Genomic DNA, 14,832 nt, shown 5'->3' on the forward strand with positions numbered 1-14,832 from the left:
CCCTCCCTGTTGACTGACAGCTCGGCTGCCTCCTGGCCCAGCCTGGCTTGGAGTAGAGGAGTGGGTGATTGAATAGGCTAATAAATAGTGAAGGAGGGGTTGGTCACACCCCACCCTTTTGTACCAGCGCTGTCACGCCTGACCCTTAACCAAACACACCACACACACACACACACACACCCACGCATGCATGCACGCACGCATGCATGCAGGCACGCACGCACACGTACACACACCTTCACATCACCTCTGTCAGCCCTGACCCCATACCAAATACCCAGGCTCCCCCCTGTATCCAAGGTGACCAAATGAGGCCCCAGCTATTGCCTAGCAACCAGGGAACAATGAGCTCCAAGGAGACGGAATGGCTTGAGCAAAGGGCAGGCTATTCTCCGGGGATGGAGGGAGGGATGGAGGGATGAGAGCCAAGGTGGGGAGAGGAGGGGACTAGGGGTGATGGGAATGGTGTTAGGACACATCTTTAACCATGTCACAAAGAGGGTGCCTGCCTGGGAAACAAGGCAGTGCTTCTCTAACCCCGTTGGACGTCTCCGTTCAACTCTGCTCGGCTCACTGTCACAGCTTGAAGAACAAAAAAAAAACAAAAAAACAATCTGACTTTTACTTTTTTTTTTCTTCCCCAGCCTTCTCTCCACATCCGCAAAAAAAAGTATGAAGGGAGGCCGGGAGTGAAGCCAGAAAAGCACAAAGTTGGGAAAAATAAAATATTACATAATCTTTTCTCTTCCGCTCTGAGACATCTGTCAAACATCGAAAATGTCTTTGTTATTGTACTCTGTCTAACTCAGGTCTGACAGGATTCTGAAAACTTCTCTAAAATCACCAGAGGAGACTTTTAAGTAATTTAGCTGTTGACACCGACATCCCGAAGCTTTGACTTTGCTCGTACTGTGAAACAAACTTTTATCAGTTCTCCATCTCTCCACCCTTGGAACAATGAGGGTGTTAACACAGATCTATCACCATCTTTCAGCTTTATGCAGAAACACAGGTAGGAAGGTGATTAAGGGTGAGATTGCCGAGGGGCCAAATGCAGCATAAAATCACTCTGCCAATTCAGTCTCCATAGAAACTATTAGGAGCTATACTATAAAAAGAAAAGAGAATATGAATAATAAAACTCACCCAGATAACTGGTTCAAGCTTTCATGATTTCACCGAGATATTTATCACAAATCAATGCATGACTGGGCTTCCACCATTACTTCTTGTCAAAGGTTGTCTCAGTAACAACTCCTGTAAAAGGCCTCTTCTGTTTCTAAAATTGATACTCCAGTGTGATCTACACTCCCAAATAAAGATTTTTTAATTTTTATTATTTATTAACTGGAGAAGGAATGACAAAGTGTTGAGTGAGGGGGGGGAAGGAGAGAAAAGGGGAAATAAAATGGTTAAAAGGAGTGTTGAAGAAGTGTGGCGGGCTGTTGGCCACCAGTCTGTTAGCTTGTTCATGTGAAAACTCTTTGTTAGCCTTGAATGTCCTCTCTTTTATAACAGCTTTATGAAGTGGAACCTGGGCATATCCCCTGTGCTCCCAGCGTACAATTCACACAGACAGTAACCTTCTTTCTAAACACATTTACAACTTTTCTCTGTTTTAAGCTATTGTAAATTGAATGACGTTTGGTTTGGAGTGGTTGGTCAGCCAAAGCAAATCATCTGAAGACGTTACATCAGGCAAAGTAAGATTCTGATAGACATTAACTATTTTCTGACATGCAACAGAGTAAAACCAATCAGTAAGGAAAATAGTAATCAGCTGCAACCCTAATATGCATAAACATAGTAATTTAATTATTATGTGGATAGAAAAGTGGCCTAATCTACAGGACACAACTAATCCCTATCTCTGGGCCTAATGAAGGTGTCACGGGGAGGGAGTGATAATAGTGTGTGGCCAGGCATTACGGATTAATAGACACACATATGCATGCGTAGATTGGTTTTGAAGGATTTAACTGGCTGGGCAAGAAGGATTTAAGGAGAGGTGATGTTGCTTCTGGGCGAATTCAAATCAACATCAGATGTCGTTAAAATATCCCTCAGTCGCTCTTTCTTTTTCCCTGGACTTATTCAAATGGAAAATTTATGAAGTGTTGACACACTCAGAGAGCAAGCAGTGAGTAGTAATATAAAATGCTGTATGAGTTTGTGTGTCTGCCATTGATTTCTTTTCTATACTGTTGTCCTGCCTGAAGTATCTGACCTTCTGTGGCCTGTAAATATCAGTAAAGTTCTCCAGGAAAATGTATTAGACAGAGGAATGCTATAACTTACATAGACTATAATGATTTGCCACATTCTTTGACGTGTGTGTCTCTGTGTCTGGCTTTGGACGCTCTTTGACTTCACGGTAACTGTTTGCATCTCCAGGTCTGGCCTGGCCCGGGGTGGAATCACTACTTTTCTATTCCACAGGCCACAAATCCTGTGCTGGTAATATCCACTTCACTAACACCAGCACCAACAACACCCCCTCCAGCCATCGGCTTGATCTCCACATGAAAGGGTCTGCAAGCTCATTACCACAGCCTGGGGCTCATCAGGGCCTCCAGTCCCCAGGCCTTTTATAAGCCAGAGAAGATGGAGAAATTCAGGCAGGAGGGAGACGGAGTAGAGAGAGATCTCAGAATATAGAGCTTGCCAACCAAGCAGCCAGGTGTTAAACATACAGATAAGACGTAGGGAGAAAATAACAGAGGGGAAGGGAAGGAAAGTGATAAGGAAGGCAGGACAAGGTAGATGACAGAGAGGAAGTTAGGTACAGCAAAAGGGGCGGGGGGGAGGGAGGTGATAGAGGAAGAACGGGGAAAGCTGACAGAAGGAGGAGGCCTTCTACTCCTATCTCTGTGCAGTGTTTCATCCTCTGTAGGGCCCCAGTGTCACTCAGGCCTCCTCCATCAGAGTCCAGCTTTGAAGTGATAATGGGGCTTTTGGCTAATGCTCCACTGCAGGTGCCCCTGGCTCCCTCTCCCTCTCTGTCTCCCAGCACAGCCACATAGATGAGAGGAGATGAGAATCCTTTCAAAGTCTACAGATGAGGCCAATCTTTCTTCTCTGTCCCTCTTTTTCTGTCTTACTCTTTATCTGCCAACTCCACTTACTCTATCCCCACACTATTTATTGCTTCCCAGGCACTGTCTGTCACTTTCAGGTCCTTCTATTGCCCTCTAACTCATTTTACCCTCTTTCCACTCCACTCATTCTCCATCTATTTGCTTGATTGAATTGCAACACCACACTGGATTTGAGAGGAAGGGATTTTAAACTACTCACAAAAACAATTTAAAGTTCAGGAGGGGGAAAAGAAATCAACTTTCTGAAGCTGTATGAATAATGCATCACATATAAAATAGGATATGTTTACAATGAAATGATTTCAAAAGATGTTTTGTATTCCTTTCCTGCCCCACCTTCATTTCTCTTTCACCGCTCTCCTCTCTTTCATCCTTTCTGCTTTCCAGCTGTGCCTTCTATTTCCCTGTGACTTGCTCTGTCTCAATCAATACTCGGTGCCTCTCTCCTCCTCTTTGCTCCCTCCGAGGTGTGAGATTGGAGTGACTGCACAACAGGTAAACACATGTAGGGCAGATGTAACACTCATTTCTGGAAACCTTGTTTGGGTGGGGCAGGTGTGTGCATGCGCGTAGCTGAAACAGCAGGGAAGAGGAATCGATTGCATCCCCCAGTGATTTCCTGTTAAACTGCACAAAGCCAGGACGGAAAGACATCCCGTGCATCAAACATCATACTGTTTCTCACCAACAAAAAAAAATCTCCCCAATAGGCACACACATGCACTCTCAGGCTAATGAGATCACTGCTCCATGCTGCGATACCAGCAGGAGAGTATTGTGACAGGGAGCCAGTATTGGAAACAGATAGGCATTTGTACTGGAATTCAGATTTCTCTCTTTGCAATGCTCACTGGCGCTGCACTGCTCAATGTCTTTTTACTGGAATGTAGGCAGTCCACTCACTGATGCAGACAAGTGTCTTTTGTTTACAGAGCAGGTTGAGGAAAGAATGGAGAGTACCGAGGCACACAACAGTAGGTCGAACATTTCAAAAACTTGAGAGAAATGAGTCTTTAAACTTTGTTTTCCAGGTGCTGTGCATGTGCATGTTTTCCACCACTCATTCTGAGAATGTTTACATCTGCACATAACTCATGACTGTGAATAACCAAATATGGGTAAACAGGTCGTTTTGAGTGATTACATGACTCTAAGTAACAGCTGTTTGTTTGAAAGTTAATATAATGTGTAACAGGTTGGAACAGATGGATTTAGTTCATGTTTATCGTTTACATTCACTGTGGACCACTGATTTAGAGGTTGACTATACATTTGTATATATTTGACCTCAGAAGTTGTGAATTATTTACAAAAACTGGACACATGTAAATTAAGGTTTGGTCCTGTTTGACTTGGAAGAAAGTACAAAATATAGATTATGGTGTGTACACTTAAAGCACTAAAGGGATATTAAAGGAGTAAATTAAAGTAAAAATGGCACAACATTTTTTTTATATTAATGCAAATCAGACAACAAACAATAGAGTTCCAACATCTTTGGTGCTTGATCCCTAAAGAAACAAACTCCTAATGTTTATGAGGCAGAAGGGAGCTAACATTGCCTTTCTGCAATTCAGAAAACTCATCACAGTTAAATTAAGCCAGGGTAGAAATCTCTTTATTGTTCTTGTTCTCCGAATGAGGCTGGAAATGCTATCAAAATATATTTAAATAAAAACTGGGATACTTTTCAGGTCAAGTTGAATAGCCATATAGTTTTATAGCACCTAATGTTTATGCTTGCCATTTATACAGAAAATAAATAACTGTAAATAATTCTTATTTATTTGATTTGCTAAGGATTAGCAGATCTACAGTTTCATTGGAGCAGGCTTAATTACTACAAGTAAACACTTACCGTATAGTGTTTAACTCGTTAACTCTGAGTATTTTGTTGGCATTTTTCTTTTTAGTAAAAAAATTTCAGGAAACAATATACTACACTGAGGAGTTTTATTTACATGTTAACTATATGCCTACTGCTATGGACTAAAGAAATAGCCATACTAACAAAACATGTTTATGAGCAATCTGCTTGCATTTTTTGTAGTAACATTAACGTTCTCCTACAATTAAAAGCTCCAAATAAGAGAATAAGAGTGACCTGTGGCTGCCAAGAGGAATTATAGTTAAGTTACAGTTGAAATTACAATTACAAATTTAACCCAATCTTTAATACCAGAAAGATTACCTGGTTAATGTATTTAAAAGACGGATGCATAAATCTGAATGTTGTATTGATTTTGCCATATGTGCAATTCATAAATGTACTAAACTGACAATTTCCAGATCTTTTGGGGCTTCATAGATAGATATACCTCATTCAACCCTTCAGGGTAATTCATATGTCCAGTAGCTCATAAATGTAGGTTTAAAAAACATCATATTAAAAATAAACAACCAATAAAAGTCAAAGTCAGTTGTAATAGTGGGTTAAAGGCTTGTTTGTGGGCATTTCAGTTACGGGAAAATAGCAGTTATCTCACTCAGGCAATTCAACTAGCAAAGTCAAGTTTGCTTCTTTCATCATTAGTCTGCACTATGTTAACCTTATTAACCTCAAGGCACATAAAACGTCATCTTTACACAGTGTGCACTTAGTAGCCTGTGGAGTCTCAAGAACAAAAGGCCTGGAGGTGTGCTAAGTATAAAACCCTAAGAATGGACCTGCTCACCACAGACAGAGAGGAGACAGAGCCCAAGGTTCACACACACACACACACACACACATGCACAAACACACAGAAATATAGCCACAGGGAAGAGGAAGGAGTTCAACCAAGTTTCTCCTTCCAGAGGATAAAGGGATGCGTCCAAAGCCTATGATTATATATACACACACACACACAACTAAAAATCCCCAAATCTCTTTCCATCCATTACACCACACTTTTCTCAAGCAATTGGATCAGATTTCTTTTCGAAAATATAAGGTTCCTTTTGAACTTTTTCACCTCCAAACTCTTGCTTTCTCTGTGTGTCTTCCGCTCACTCAGAAAAGGTAAACAGCCCGAGTCCGAGCCCCGCAGAGCATTGGTTGCTACAGCAGCAAATCAGCAGGAGGTGGGCAAAGTATGTGTGCAGTGGCATTTGTGTGATTGCGTGCGTGCGTGCGTGTGTGTGTGTATGTAGGCATAATTTGCCCTGCAGTTTGTTTGTTTGTTCTTTTTAAATCTTAGAATCAGAGACAGAGCCCGAGGCCACAGGATAGGGCTGGAACAATCATTTACTGTAAGCGTGTGGGTTTGCTGGGCATGTGTGCTAGGCAACACATGAGCATGTGTAGGCAGTTTTGTGCCTCTTCCTGCTTTGCAGGATGTTAGAAAGGGCTTTCGAACCTCCTCTCCCCTCCCCTCCTCACCCACGGGATGAGAGGCTGTGTTTGGGTCTGCTTGGGTTACTTCCAACACTGTGCTCCAGAGTCTCAAGTCCAGACCCTAACAGCTCATAACTAGAGATTACACACAAATATTGTAGTTCTTCTGCTAAGCACCTCACACACGACACTTCCACATGAAGATCCAGAGCAGATAGTGTTGATCGAAACCCCAGATCTCAAAATGAACCATAACGAGATGGACAGATGCACTGAGTAAGGGAAACACCCATCGCAGGGAGATTGCACTCTATTATGGCTGTGATGAATGAGCCGGGTTTCTCGTTCTGATAGCTACGCTCATACCCCATGCTGCTTGACTGTACAGAACCATTATGGACACATATGACCACTGAGCATGTGTTCATACACACACAAGCAGGACAACCCAATCGCACTATATTGGTTGTTATTCCTGGAACGGGACTGCAGCATTCCTAAAACCCCTGCTTTGAGATTCCAGGGAGTAAGTGTGTGTGTGTGTGTGTGTGTGTGTGTGTGTGTGTGTGTGTGTGTGTTGTGTGTGTGTGTGCATGTGAGGACATGAGGGTAGCCTTTCCTCCCATGTGTGTCAGTTCCAATCTGGACCAGGCAAAGCCAGCCATCACAGAGGCAAACTGTCGGCTGTGGCACAGAGAGAAGAAGGAGGAAGAGGAGGAGGAGGAGGAAGGGGAGGAGGAGGAGGAGGAAGAGGAGAAGGAGGAGGGGGAGGAGGCCTCCTTCGGCAGCTCCGCAAGTGAAATCCCTGTGTGTGTATACTCATGACGGATCTAGACCACACTGTGATGTCTTATTCATGCCATATCAATTCATAATGACCAGGCCAGTCCCCGATGTGAAGATGTACATGCACACACGCACACACACACAAGAACGGGTGCGTGTGTTTATTGGGACGGTCATCGCAGAAGAACTTGTGTGTGCGTGCAACTTTGCCTGTACGAATATTTAGAGCAGCAAAGATGCCATGAGTGTTTATGTGGAGCAGCGTGTACCAGACACTGGACATGCGCGCACCCACACGCACACACACGCACACGCACACGCACACACACACACACACACACACACACACACACACACACAAGACAGACCACTGATGTCCCAGCGCTTTAGTGTGAATATTTAACAAGCCTCAATCCATCTGTTCAATAATTCATGAGGAAGGACACAGAATCGTCAGTAAATATAAACACTGCTGTTTCTCTCCTGCATTTGGTGCATCTTTTCTCCTCTCTTTTGCACCTCCAACCGTTTCTCTCTCTCCTCTCTAACTTTGTTCTTCTTCTGTCGCTTCTTTTTTTTTTTTGTCCTCTCTTTCTTTTTCTTTCACTCCCCTTGTGCTGCGGTTGTGAATATTTCAGATGGCAGAGTGGTTTTTAAATTACCCCCTTTTGGCTTCCGCTCTCCTCACATGGTTTGGTCTGCATTTCTCTCTCACACACGGTCCGACTCGTAAAGAAAACAGTGACAAGCCATAAAAGCCACTTTTACCAGCTGACAAGGACAGAGGCAGGAAGAGGGGCAGGGGCAAGGAGTCGAGGCCTGCCTGGTATTTTTCGGTTGGCCGCCAGGTCGGGTATTTCATACTCCTACAAAAACTTAAACTGTTGCCCTGCATTTAATAAGTTAGAACTTCAAGAGTTAGTTCACTAAAATGTCACTCTACTCAAGTAGTATACAGCAATACAAATAGCTTTGATTTAATCGGGTTCGATTTGTCCTGCAAAAGATGGGAAAGAAAGTTTTCTTGTTGGTGATGCTGAGAGCTTTCAAACATGATACTTTTGAAAATAAGCAAACGCCTCTCTGTTACTGTTAATAATGCATCATTGCAAACAATTTTCAGTTCTGAGATAGTACAGTTCAATTTTTCAGTGGTGCGAGAACCAGAAATCTCCAAGACGGACATCTCAACAAAATGTATTTGTAAGGGTTGACACCTCTGGTGCAAAACAATAATAATTTTGAGTGAAATGACCCTTTTAGTAACCATTTTTTGTGTGCCTGCAGGTATTTTGCTCTCATTGTGTCTGAAGTTAGCTTAACTCACTGAAGTCAGTGCTGTCAGTGTTTACTTAGTGTCAGACAAACCACAGTCAAGGAATCAGGATGTCTGCCATTGATGGCACAGAAACCTCCTGATGAAGATGGGTTGCCATGGGGACGGCTGCCAACTGGGGGCCCAAACAGTCCTCTAAGGGAGAGGGAGAGAGACCTAGCACATTGAGGCAGGTCATTCATCAGCACAGACAAAGAGAAGGAAACGACAAGACCAGCTTGGAGCATTAATGGCCTGCCAGATGCACACACACGCACACACACATGCAAGCACAGGCTCACACACAGCAGAGTATTATATAAACACTTAAAAACAGTCACGAGGAGGAAAAAAAAAAAAACACATTCACATCAGTCCTCCATGCGGTCATACACAAAAAGTCAAAAGTCAAAAGAGTTTTAATTTGGTTGCTTTGTGGCACAAAAAGTCTCGGAACACCAGAGCGAGTTTACAAGCCAATCAATGTGAAGCATAAGAAAAGGAGGGGGGGATACTGTACACTGAATGGTGACAGAAACAAGTGGAAATACCGTGACAGAGAGATGATTTATAGGTTTAATGATAGTACACATTATTTATTCTAGACCTCCTTCCCCCAAAACAATTTTTTTCTTCACACACTGAGCTACCGTTCCCTAAGCTTCAAGCGATCAACAAACAGAAAACACAGCATCCCTCCAACACAAACACAGGAGAGGCAGCGCTGCATCAACACATAGTTGAAGCGGCTCTTTTATCTACAGTCAAAGCCATATAAAGAATGTAATCCCCTGTGTGTGCATGCTATCCACACATTAGCACACAGAGATGTAATTATAGTGTTATTCTGTATGTATGTTTGTGTCTAATTAGTGTAATTTACATTTTCCCTCTTTTTTTCCCCTCTCTTTTGTGTGTGTGTGTGTGTGTATGCCTCTGTGTCCCAGCATGTATTTTAGTTTGTGTACATCGGGATGCCCGTTGTCAAGCATTAACATGAGGTTGAAAGATGGAAAAAGAAAAAGGACCTGAGAGACGAATGATACACTCCCCCTCTCCAATCCTTTGCCAGGGTTTCCTCGGCTCCCCTGTAGTGCAGGTACTACCACACCCTTCCCTCCTCCTTCCACCTCCGTCATACCTCCCGGGGAGATACACAAGGGAAAACCTTTCACCATCCCCTCACCCCACCACGTAGTACAACATGTTGGCCATTAATGAAAGCAACACCTCTTCAAACAAGGCTGTGTTGTTTGCCGATATTTGTTTGTGGCAGTGAGAAGCAACAGGGTAATCAAAAACCGCAAAATACCCCTTTTGCCTTCTCCTCCTTCAACCCCCCATCCTGAGCCCGAACCAGATGCTATTCCCCGGGGCCAGCTATCAGGCTAACTGCTCTGCACTCCTCTCCCCTCTGCTCACCTATGGCTCTTCTTTTTTTTTCTCCCTCCATCCCGCAGTCCTTCCTTCCTCCTGCTCTCCCACTGCGAAAAGGCCCTAATTACAAACATGGATGAGTAGATTACAGATCTGAAGTGCAGTGGAAGTGGGAAGAGGAGAAGCCAAGGGTGGTGGGACGGAGGCAACAGGTCGTTAACAATGATGAATGTAACTCTATTTTCACTGTTATTGTTCGCTGTGTTCTGCGCAGCGCCTCTCACCTCTGCGCCACCGTTCCCATGCCTTCTTCTTGGTGCCATCCATCACAGGCAGCTTTAACTAACTCTAACTATCTCTAATCATCTCTAATCAATTCCAATTATCTTTCCTCTGCCCCTCATGCATCAGTGTCTCTGGTATCTCGTGTGACTAGACAGAGGAGTGGAGCCCTAGATGAAGAGTTAGGCTCTCAAAACAGAAAGCAGAGCATGTAGCTCTGTAAAATATACTTGTGCAAGCTCAAATCATTGTTTTGTACCCAATATATTCTGTACATTTTTAACTTACTAAGTTTTAAGATTTAGCAGAATTATTGCCAAAGATTAAAAAACAAGTTGATTTTAGTTGAGCCACTTTTTAAAATCTGTGTTCCAGCAAGAACACATGCATTAATTCTCCATCTTCCCTTTGTAGTGAAAACTCATTACCCCGTTAGCTTAATGACTGCATGGGATCAAGTGTTTAAAAACTCCCCACAAAACAACACTCACTGCTCATTTAACCAACAGCCTTTTATTAACCCGCTAGCTTTCCCTCTAAAGTTTAATGAGAGCAACGATCTCATCTGCTATCCCTCGCTCCTCTGCCCCCCCCCCTCCTGCCCTTCTTTCTGTTTGTCCTCTCAGCGGGATGCCGACGACAAAAAGCCACTTTGTTATACAAGCTTTCCCCGAAAACGCCTCACTCCAGAATCAGCAAAAAGAGAAAAAGGAGTCGAAGAGACAGACAGCAAGAGTGTAAGAAGTACAGAAAAAGAGAAGGGGAGCAATTAATCCTGCTTCCAAGAGAAGGGAAACCATCTGGGTTAGTGCTCCACCTGAGGGCAGCGGGCTTTCACATTAACCTCTCATGTTGGGATCATAAAGGCAGACCCTAACAAGTCCCAGTGAGCTCTTTGAGCAAGTGCAAAAGACACGGACACAAATACATCTGCAACCACACACTCTTTCTTTGTCTTTCTGTCTCTTTCCTGCTCTCTGTCGTCTGCAGACACACACGCATGAACACATGAAATAGCAGCAAACCTCCTCCTCTGGGAGACTAGGACCTTTTAAGTCCATTAAAAGCTGCTGGCGGGAGCACGACAAGGCTGTAACCTGACCGCATCAGACTGCAACCAGAACTCATGGTGTGGCCCAGACACGCCACTCAGAAGTTAAGAAACACCTTTGTCTTCTACTGCTGTTGCTGATCCCATGCTACTAACCCTAATTTTTACAAGTGTTAGAACTATTTCACAGAGTGCTTTCTGTCAATCAACCGCCGCCACCGTAAAGATTGAATAATTATCAATTCCACGGCCCTGGATTGTACATTTGTTTTAGATGTTAAAATATGTATGGCAATTCCACACGTGAAAAGCTTCAAGGTCCATTACGGCCCTCTTTTATTCAGCCAAGGATAAAAGAACAAATAAGTGTATACACAGACACATAGCGAATCGATTAAGCAGTGTTAAACAAAGTCTCATTCTCCAAAATGTGGCAGAAAAGCCAGCGCTAGGTTTAGAATAATGACCATGAAGTTGGATTGGATGAAACAGCGGAGCTGTGTTAGCACAATCCTCTGGCTGTTGGCAGAGCCCTCTGCTCCAGATGGACTAATCACGCTTGTTCAAGGCCATCCGCTGGTCTGGAAGGCCTCGGTCTGTGCTGTGTCTGCTCCAGCTAGACAGACAACTCAGTGCTGCTCAGTGTTAGTGAGCCACAAGTAGGCCAGCATTGCCCCTGAAAGGATGAGGCTTTGCCCTAAAGCCCCAGAGGCTGATTTTGGCATAATGATAGGTAACGTGTGGAGATAGTTGCAAAGAAGTGACAGATAGATTCAAGATGGTGTTAAACATCAAACGCAAAATAAACAGATGGAGGGCTGAGGCTGGGATCATGGGTTAGTAGTACCACTATGCGGATAGAAGGAAGGGAAATGATTTTTCCATGTCCCACTGTTTCATTATTCCCAGATGCTCCAGGTAATCTGAACTGGAAAAATGGGAGCTGGAATGATCAGCTAGCAACAGGGACACTGATTATCCCAAAGAAAGAAAGAAAAAGACTTGGGGCCTGGCTGCAGATGGGAAAAAAAAAGTTAAGCATTACTGTGGGATTGTCTCACTGCATGGGGTGCATGAGTGGAAGGATGTGTGGGTGTGTGACAGTATGGGATTGGATTTAACAGGAATGAAACGAAAACTGTGAGGACATATTTCAATCATTTGATGGAGGTGGAGTCTGCTGGCAGCGAGAGCTTCAGGGACTTGACATAAAACGACCTCATTAAGTAACACAGACATCCTTTCACCTGGAACTGAGTTCAAAGTTAATGTGTCCCTCAGCTCAAGTCCTAATGTCAACTCCCTGTCACCAGTGACTAACACAGAGAAACTGCAGAACACTTGGCACGAAGGCCCAACGATGTGCAAAGAACTTATATTTCCACTCATCCAGTTCATTTTGTCCTTCAGATAATAAGACTTGACACACTAATAACTCCGAATGTCTGAATGAGTCCTGGTATCCAACAAGTGCAATGAAATCACTTTGTTCTTTAATTGTGTGTAAACCAAATCAAACCAAAGCCAACTTTCTTCAGACTCACATCTCTGAGAAACATTGCATCATAAGAAAAAGACAAAGAGAGATGGTGTGTGCACTGATGGAGAAGAAGAAATAAGTGCATTCAATTGAAATAAAAAAGTGAATGTACTTACAGTCGAGACAGGGCAGGGTTCTTCTGAAAAAGCAACTCAGGAAGCTGCTGCAGTTGATTACGGTTCAGCCGCCTGCGGCAGGGAAAACGCATGATCAGCCAGTGAGTTTGTGTGAGTGTTTGTCTATGCATGTGTGTCCTTGAGTGTGTAGGCTGTGAATAATTCCTTCTCGCTGCCGTAGAATCAGCTTAGCCACAGGCTATTGTGTTTCAGTGTTCTCTGAATGTCACATAAATATCCAGCTGAAAGTTCAGGCAAATTGAACTGCTAGTCAGAGACAGTGCTGCAAATGATCTCTGCACAGTTAAATTACAATGCTGTCTTTTTTTGCTGACTTTCCCAAAATAAGAGAGTATCCCCATCTAAACAACTGAATTACATCTACCAGTCATATGAACATGAATACATTTTATCTGGGGCGATCTATCAAAACAAGATGTTTCTAAATAAAATGTAGAGAAAATGGATGACCCTATTCAAGCCCAAGGAAGTCCTGACAGGAATGGAAGTTGGCAACAGACTCCATGTCAAACAACTAACATCCAAGACTGGCAGGCTTTATGCAAATACAACAATTAAGTCAATGAGGAACAGACTGCTGCTAATCTGTTGTGAACCACAACTCTCTCCTCTGTGAATGGCCCATTGGAGGCACAAGGGAGTGAACGTCGTGGCTGTGGCACAGAGATGCTGCGAATCAGGAAGGCAGGTCGCTGCCATGCCTACAGACACATTCAGACAGATGTTGGGATGTGTGCCACTCACTGTATACACTGAGATGAGTGCTTAGCCAGCTGAGGTGGAGATTTAGTGCATAATGGACATTAATAGTCTGCTGCTGCTCTGTTTGCATTGAAGTGTACCTGCTGGTGGGTTAGTGGCTTTTAAACATTAGAGAAATGAGCTACTTAATTTCCACATTGGTCTGGCACATGGAAATGTCTACCCAAAGTTTGGGATCAGTTGAATATGGAGGAGGAGGAGGGAAGGCGAGCAGTGCGGGGCCTCAAAGTTTGGTAATGTAGATTGTTAATGTGGCTTTCAGATCAGGGGAAACTCTTTTTATAAGTTAAACATTATGTCTGCATGACAGCGTGTGTCCATAAAGTCATCTGCTGTGCAGGTTTCCATGTGGGTTAGCACTATTGATTTACTAATAAGCTGGTTGAGGTGCGGTTGATTGTGTTTGTCTGCGTGTTTTCCCAGCCGGTTTATAAGCTGTCAAGGAGTCCTGGTGCTGTCCAGATGAGCCAGGGTCTGCGGTGGGGGAGGCCTTTTAAGCCCACATATCCCACTGAGGGCATTCCTGTCAGGCAAACCTAATAAAAATACTGCCAGCCCACACTGTACCCTCTCAGCACCCTCCAACCACAATAGAATGACAGGGAAGTGCCTCACATTTGATACACCATTCACGATTGGTTCCTCCTGTTAGTCTCATTTCCCTCCACTAATACAAGTACTGAAAACAAATCAGTAGAAGGGTGAGATTTTTCATTACAAGTTCAAGTTTAGAGAAGAAATAAAAAGGTGTTCAGCCTTTTTACAGACAACTCTGGGTGGTACTCACAGTCTCTCCAGCTCCTTCATGTCATCAAAAGCCCCGCGCTCGATCACAGTAATCTGATTCTCCATCAGCTGCCTGCAGAAAAAGGACAAAGGGAGAAACTTTGTCACTGACTTTTGTACATGTCTGCAGACAATCACTCAGGGTTTAACAAAGTAGGGGGCTTTGGGGTTCGGGTGGCGAGACTTTTTTGCAGTATCTGTATTAAAGTTGGGTGCAGTTTATTCAACACTTACACTCACACTCACACTCTCTCTCACACACACACACACACACACACACACACACACACACACACACACACACACACACACACACACACACACACACACACAGAGGGCAGGAGCGTGGACTGAGGGCACAGTGTGGAATCTTGGCAAAGAA

At 43.7% G+C, this 14,832-nt stretch overlaps 1 protein-coding gene across 4 annotated transcripts in view; it reads right to left on the reverse strand.

Annotated features, from left to right (window-relative positions):
• Window positions 1-14,832, reverse strand: part of slit1a (slit homolog 1a (Drosophila)) — a 90,451-nt gene that overhangs the window by 61,048 nt on the left and 14,571 nt on the right. For all 4 annotated transcript variants that reach the window (XM_069144710.1, XM_069144708.1, XM_069144709.1 and 1 more), the window contains exons 3-4: window positions 14,452-14,523; window positions 12,882-12,953 (exon numbers count right to left, since the gene is read on the reverse strand). In XM_069144710.1, coding sequence (XP_069000811.1) covers window positions 12,882-12,953; window positions 14,452-14,523 — 144 coding nt within the window. The remainder of the gene's footprint in view (window positions 1-12,881; window positions 12,954-14,451; window positions 14,524-14,832) is intronic.

This window comes from Embiotoca jacksoni, unplaced genomic scaffold (assembly GCF_022577435.1).
Source record: "Embiotoca jacksoni isolate LCO1_2020_lvr unplaced genomic scaffold, fEmbJac1.0.p SCAF_12, whole genome shotgun sequence".
Taxonomy (NCBI): Eukaryota; Metazoa; Chordata; class Actinopteri; family Embiotocidae; genus Embiotoca; species Embiotoca jacksoni.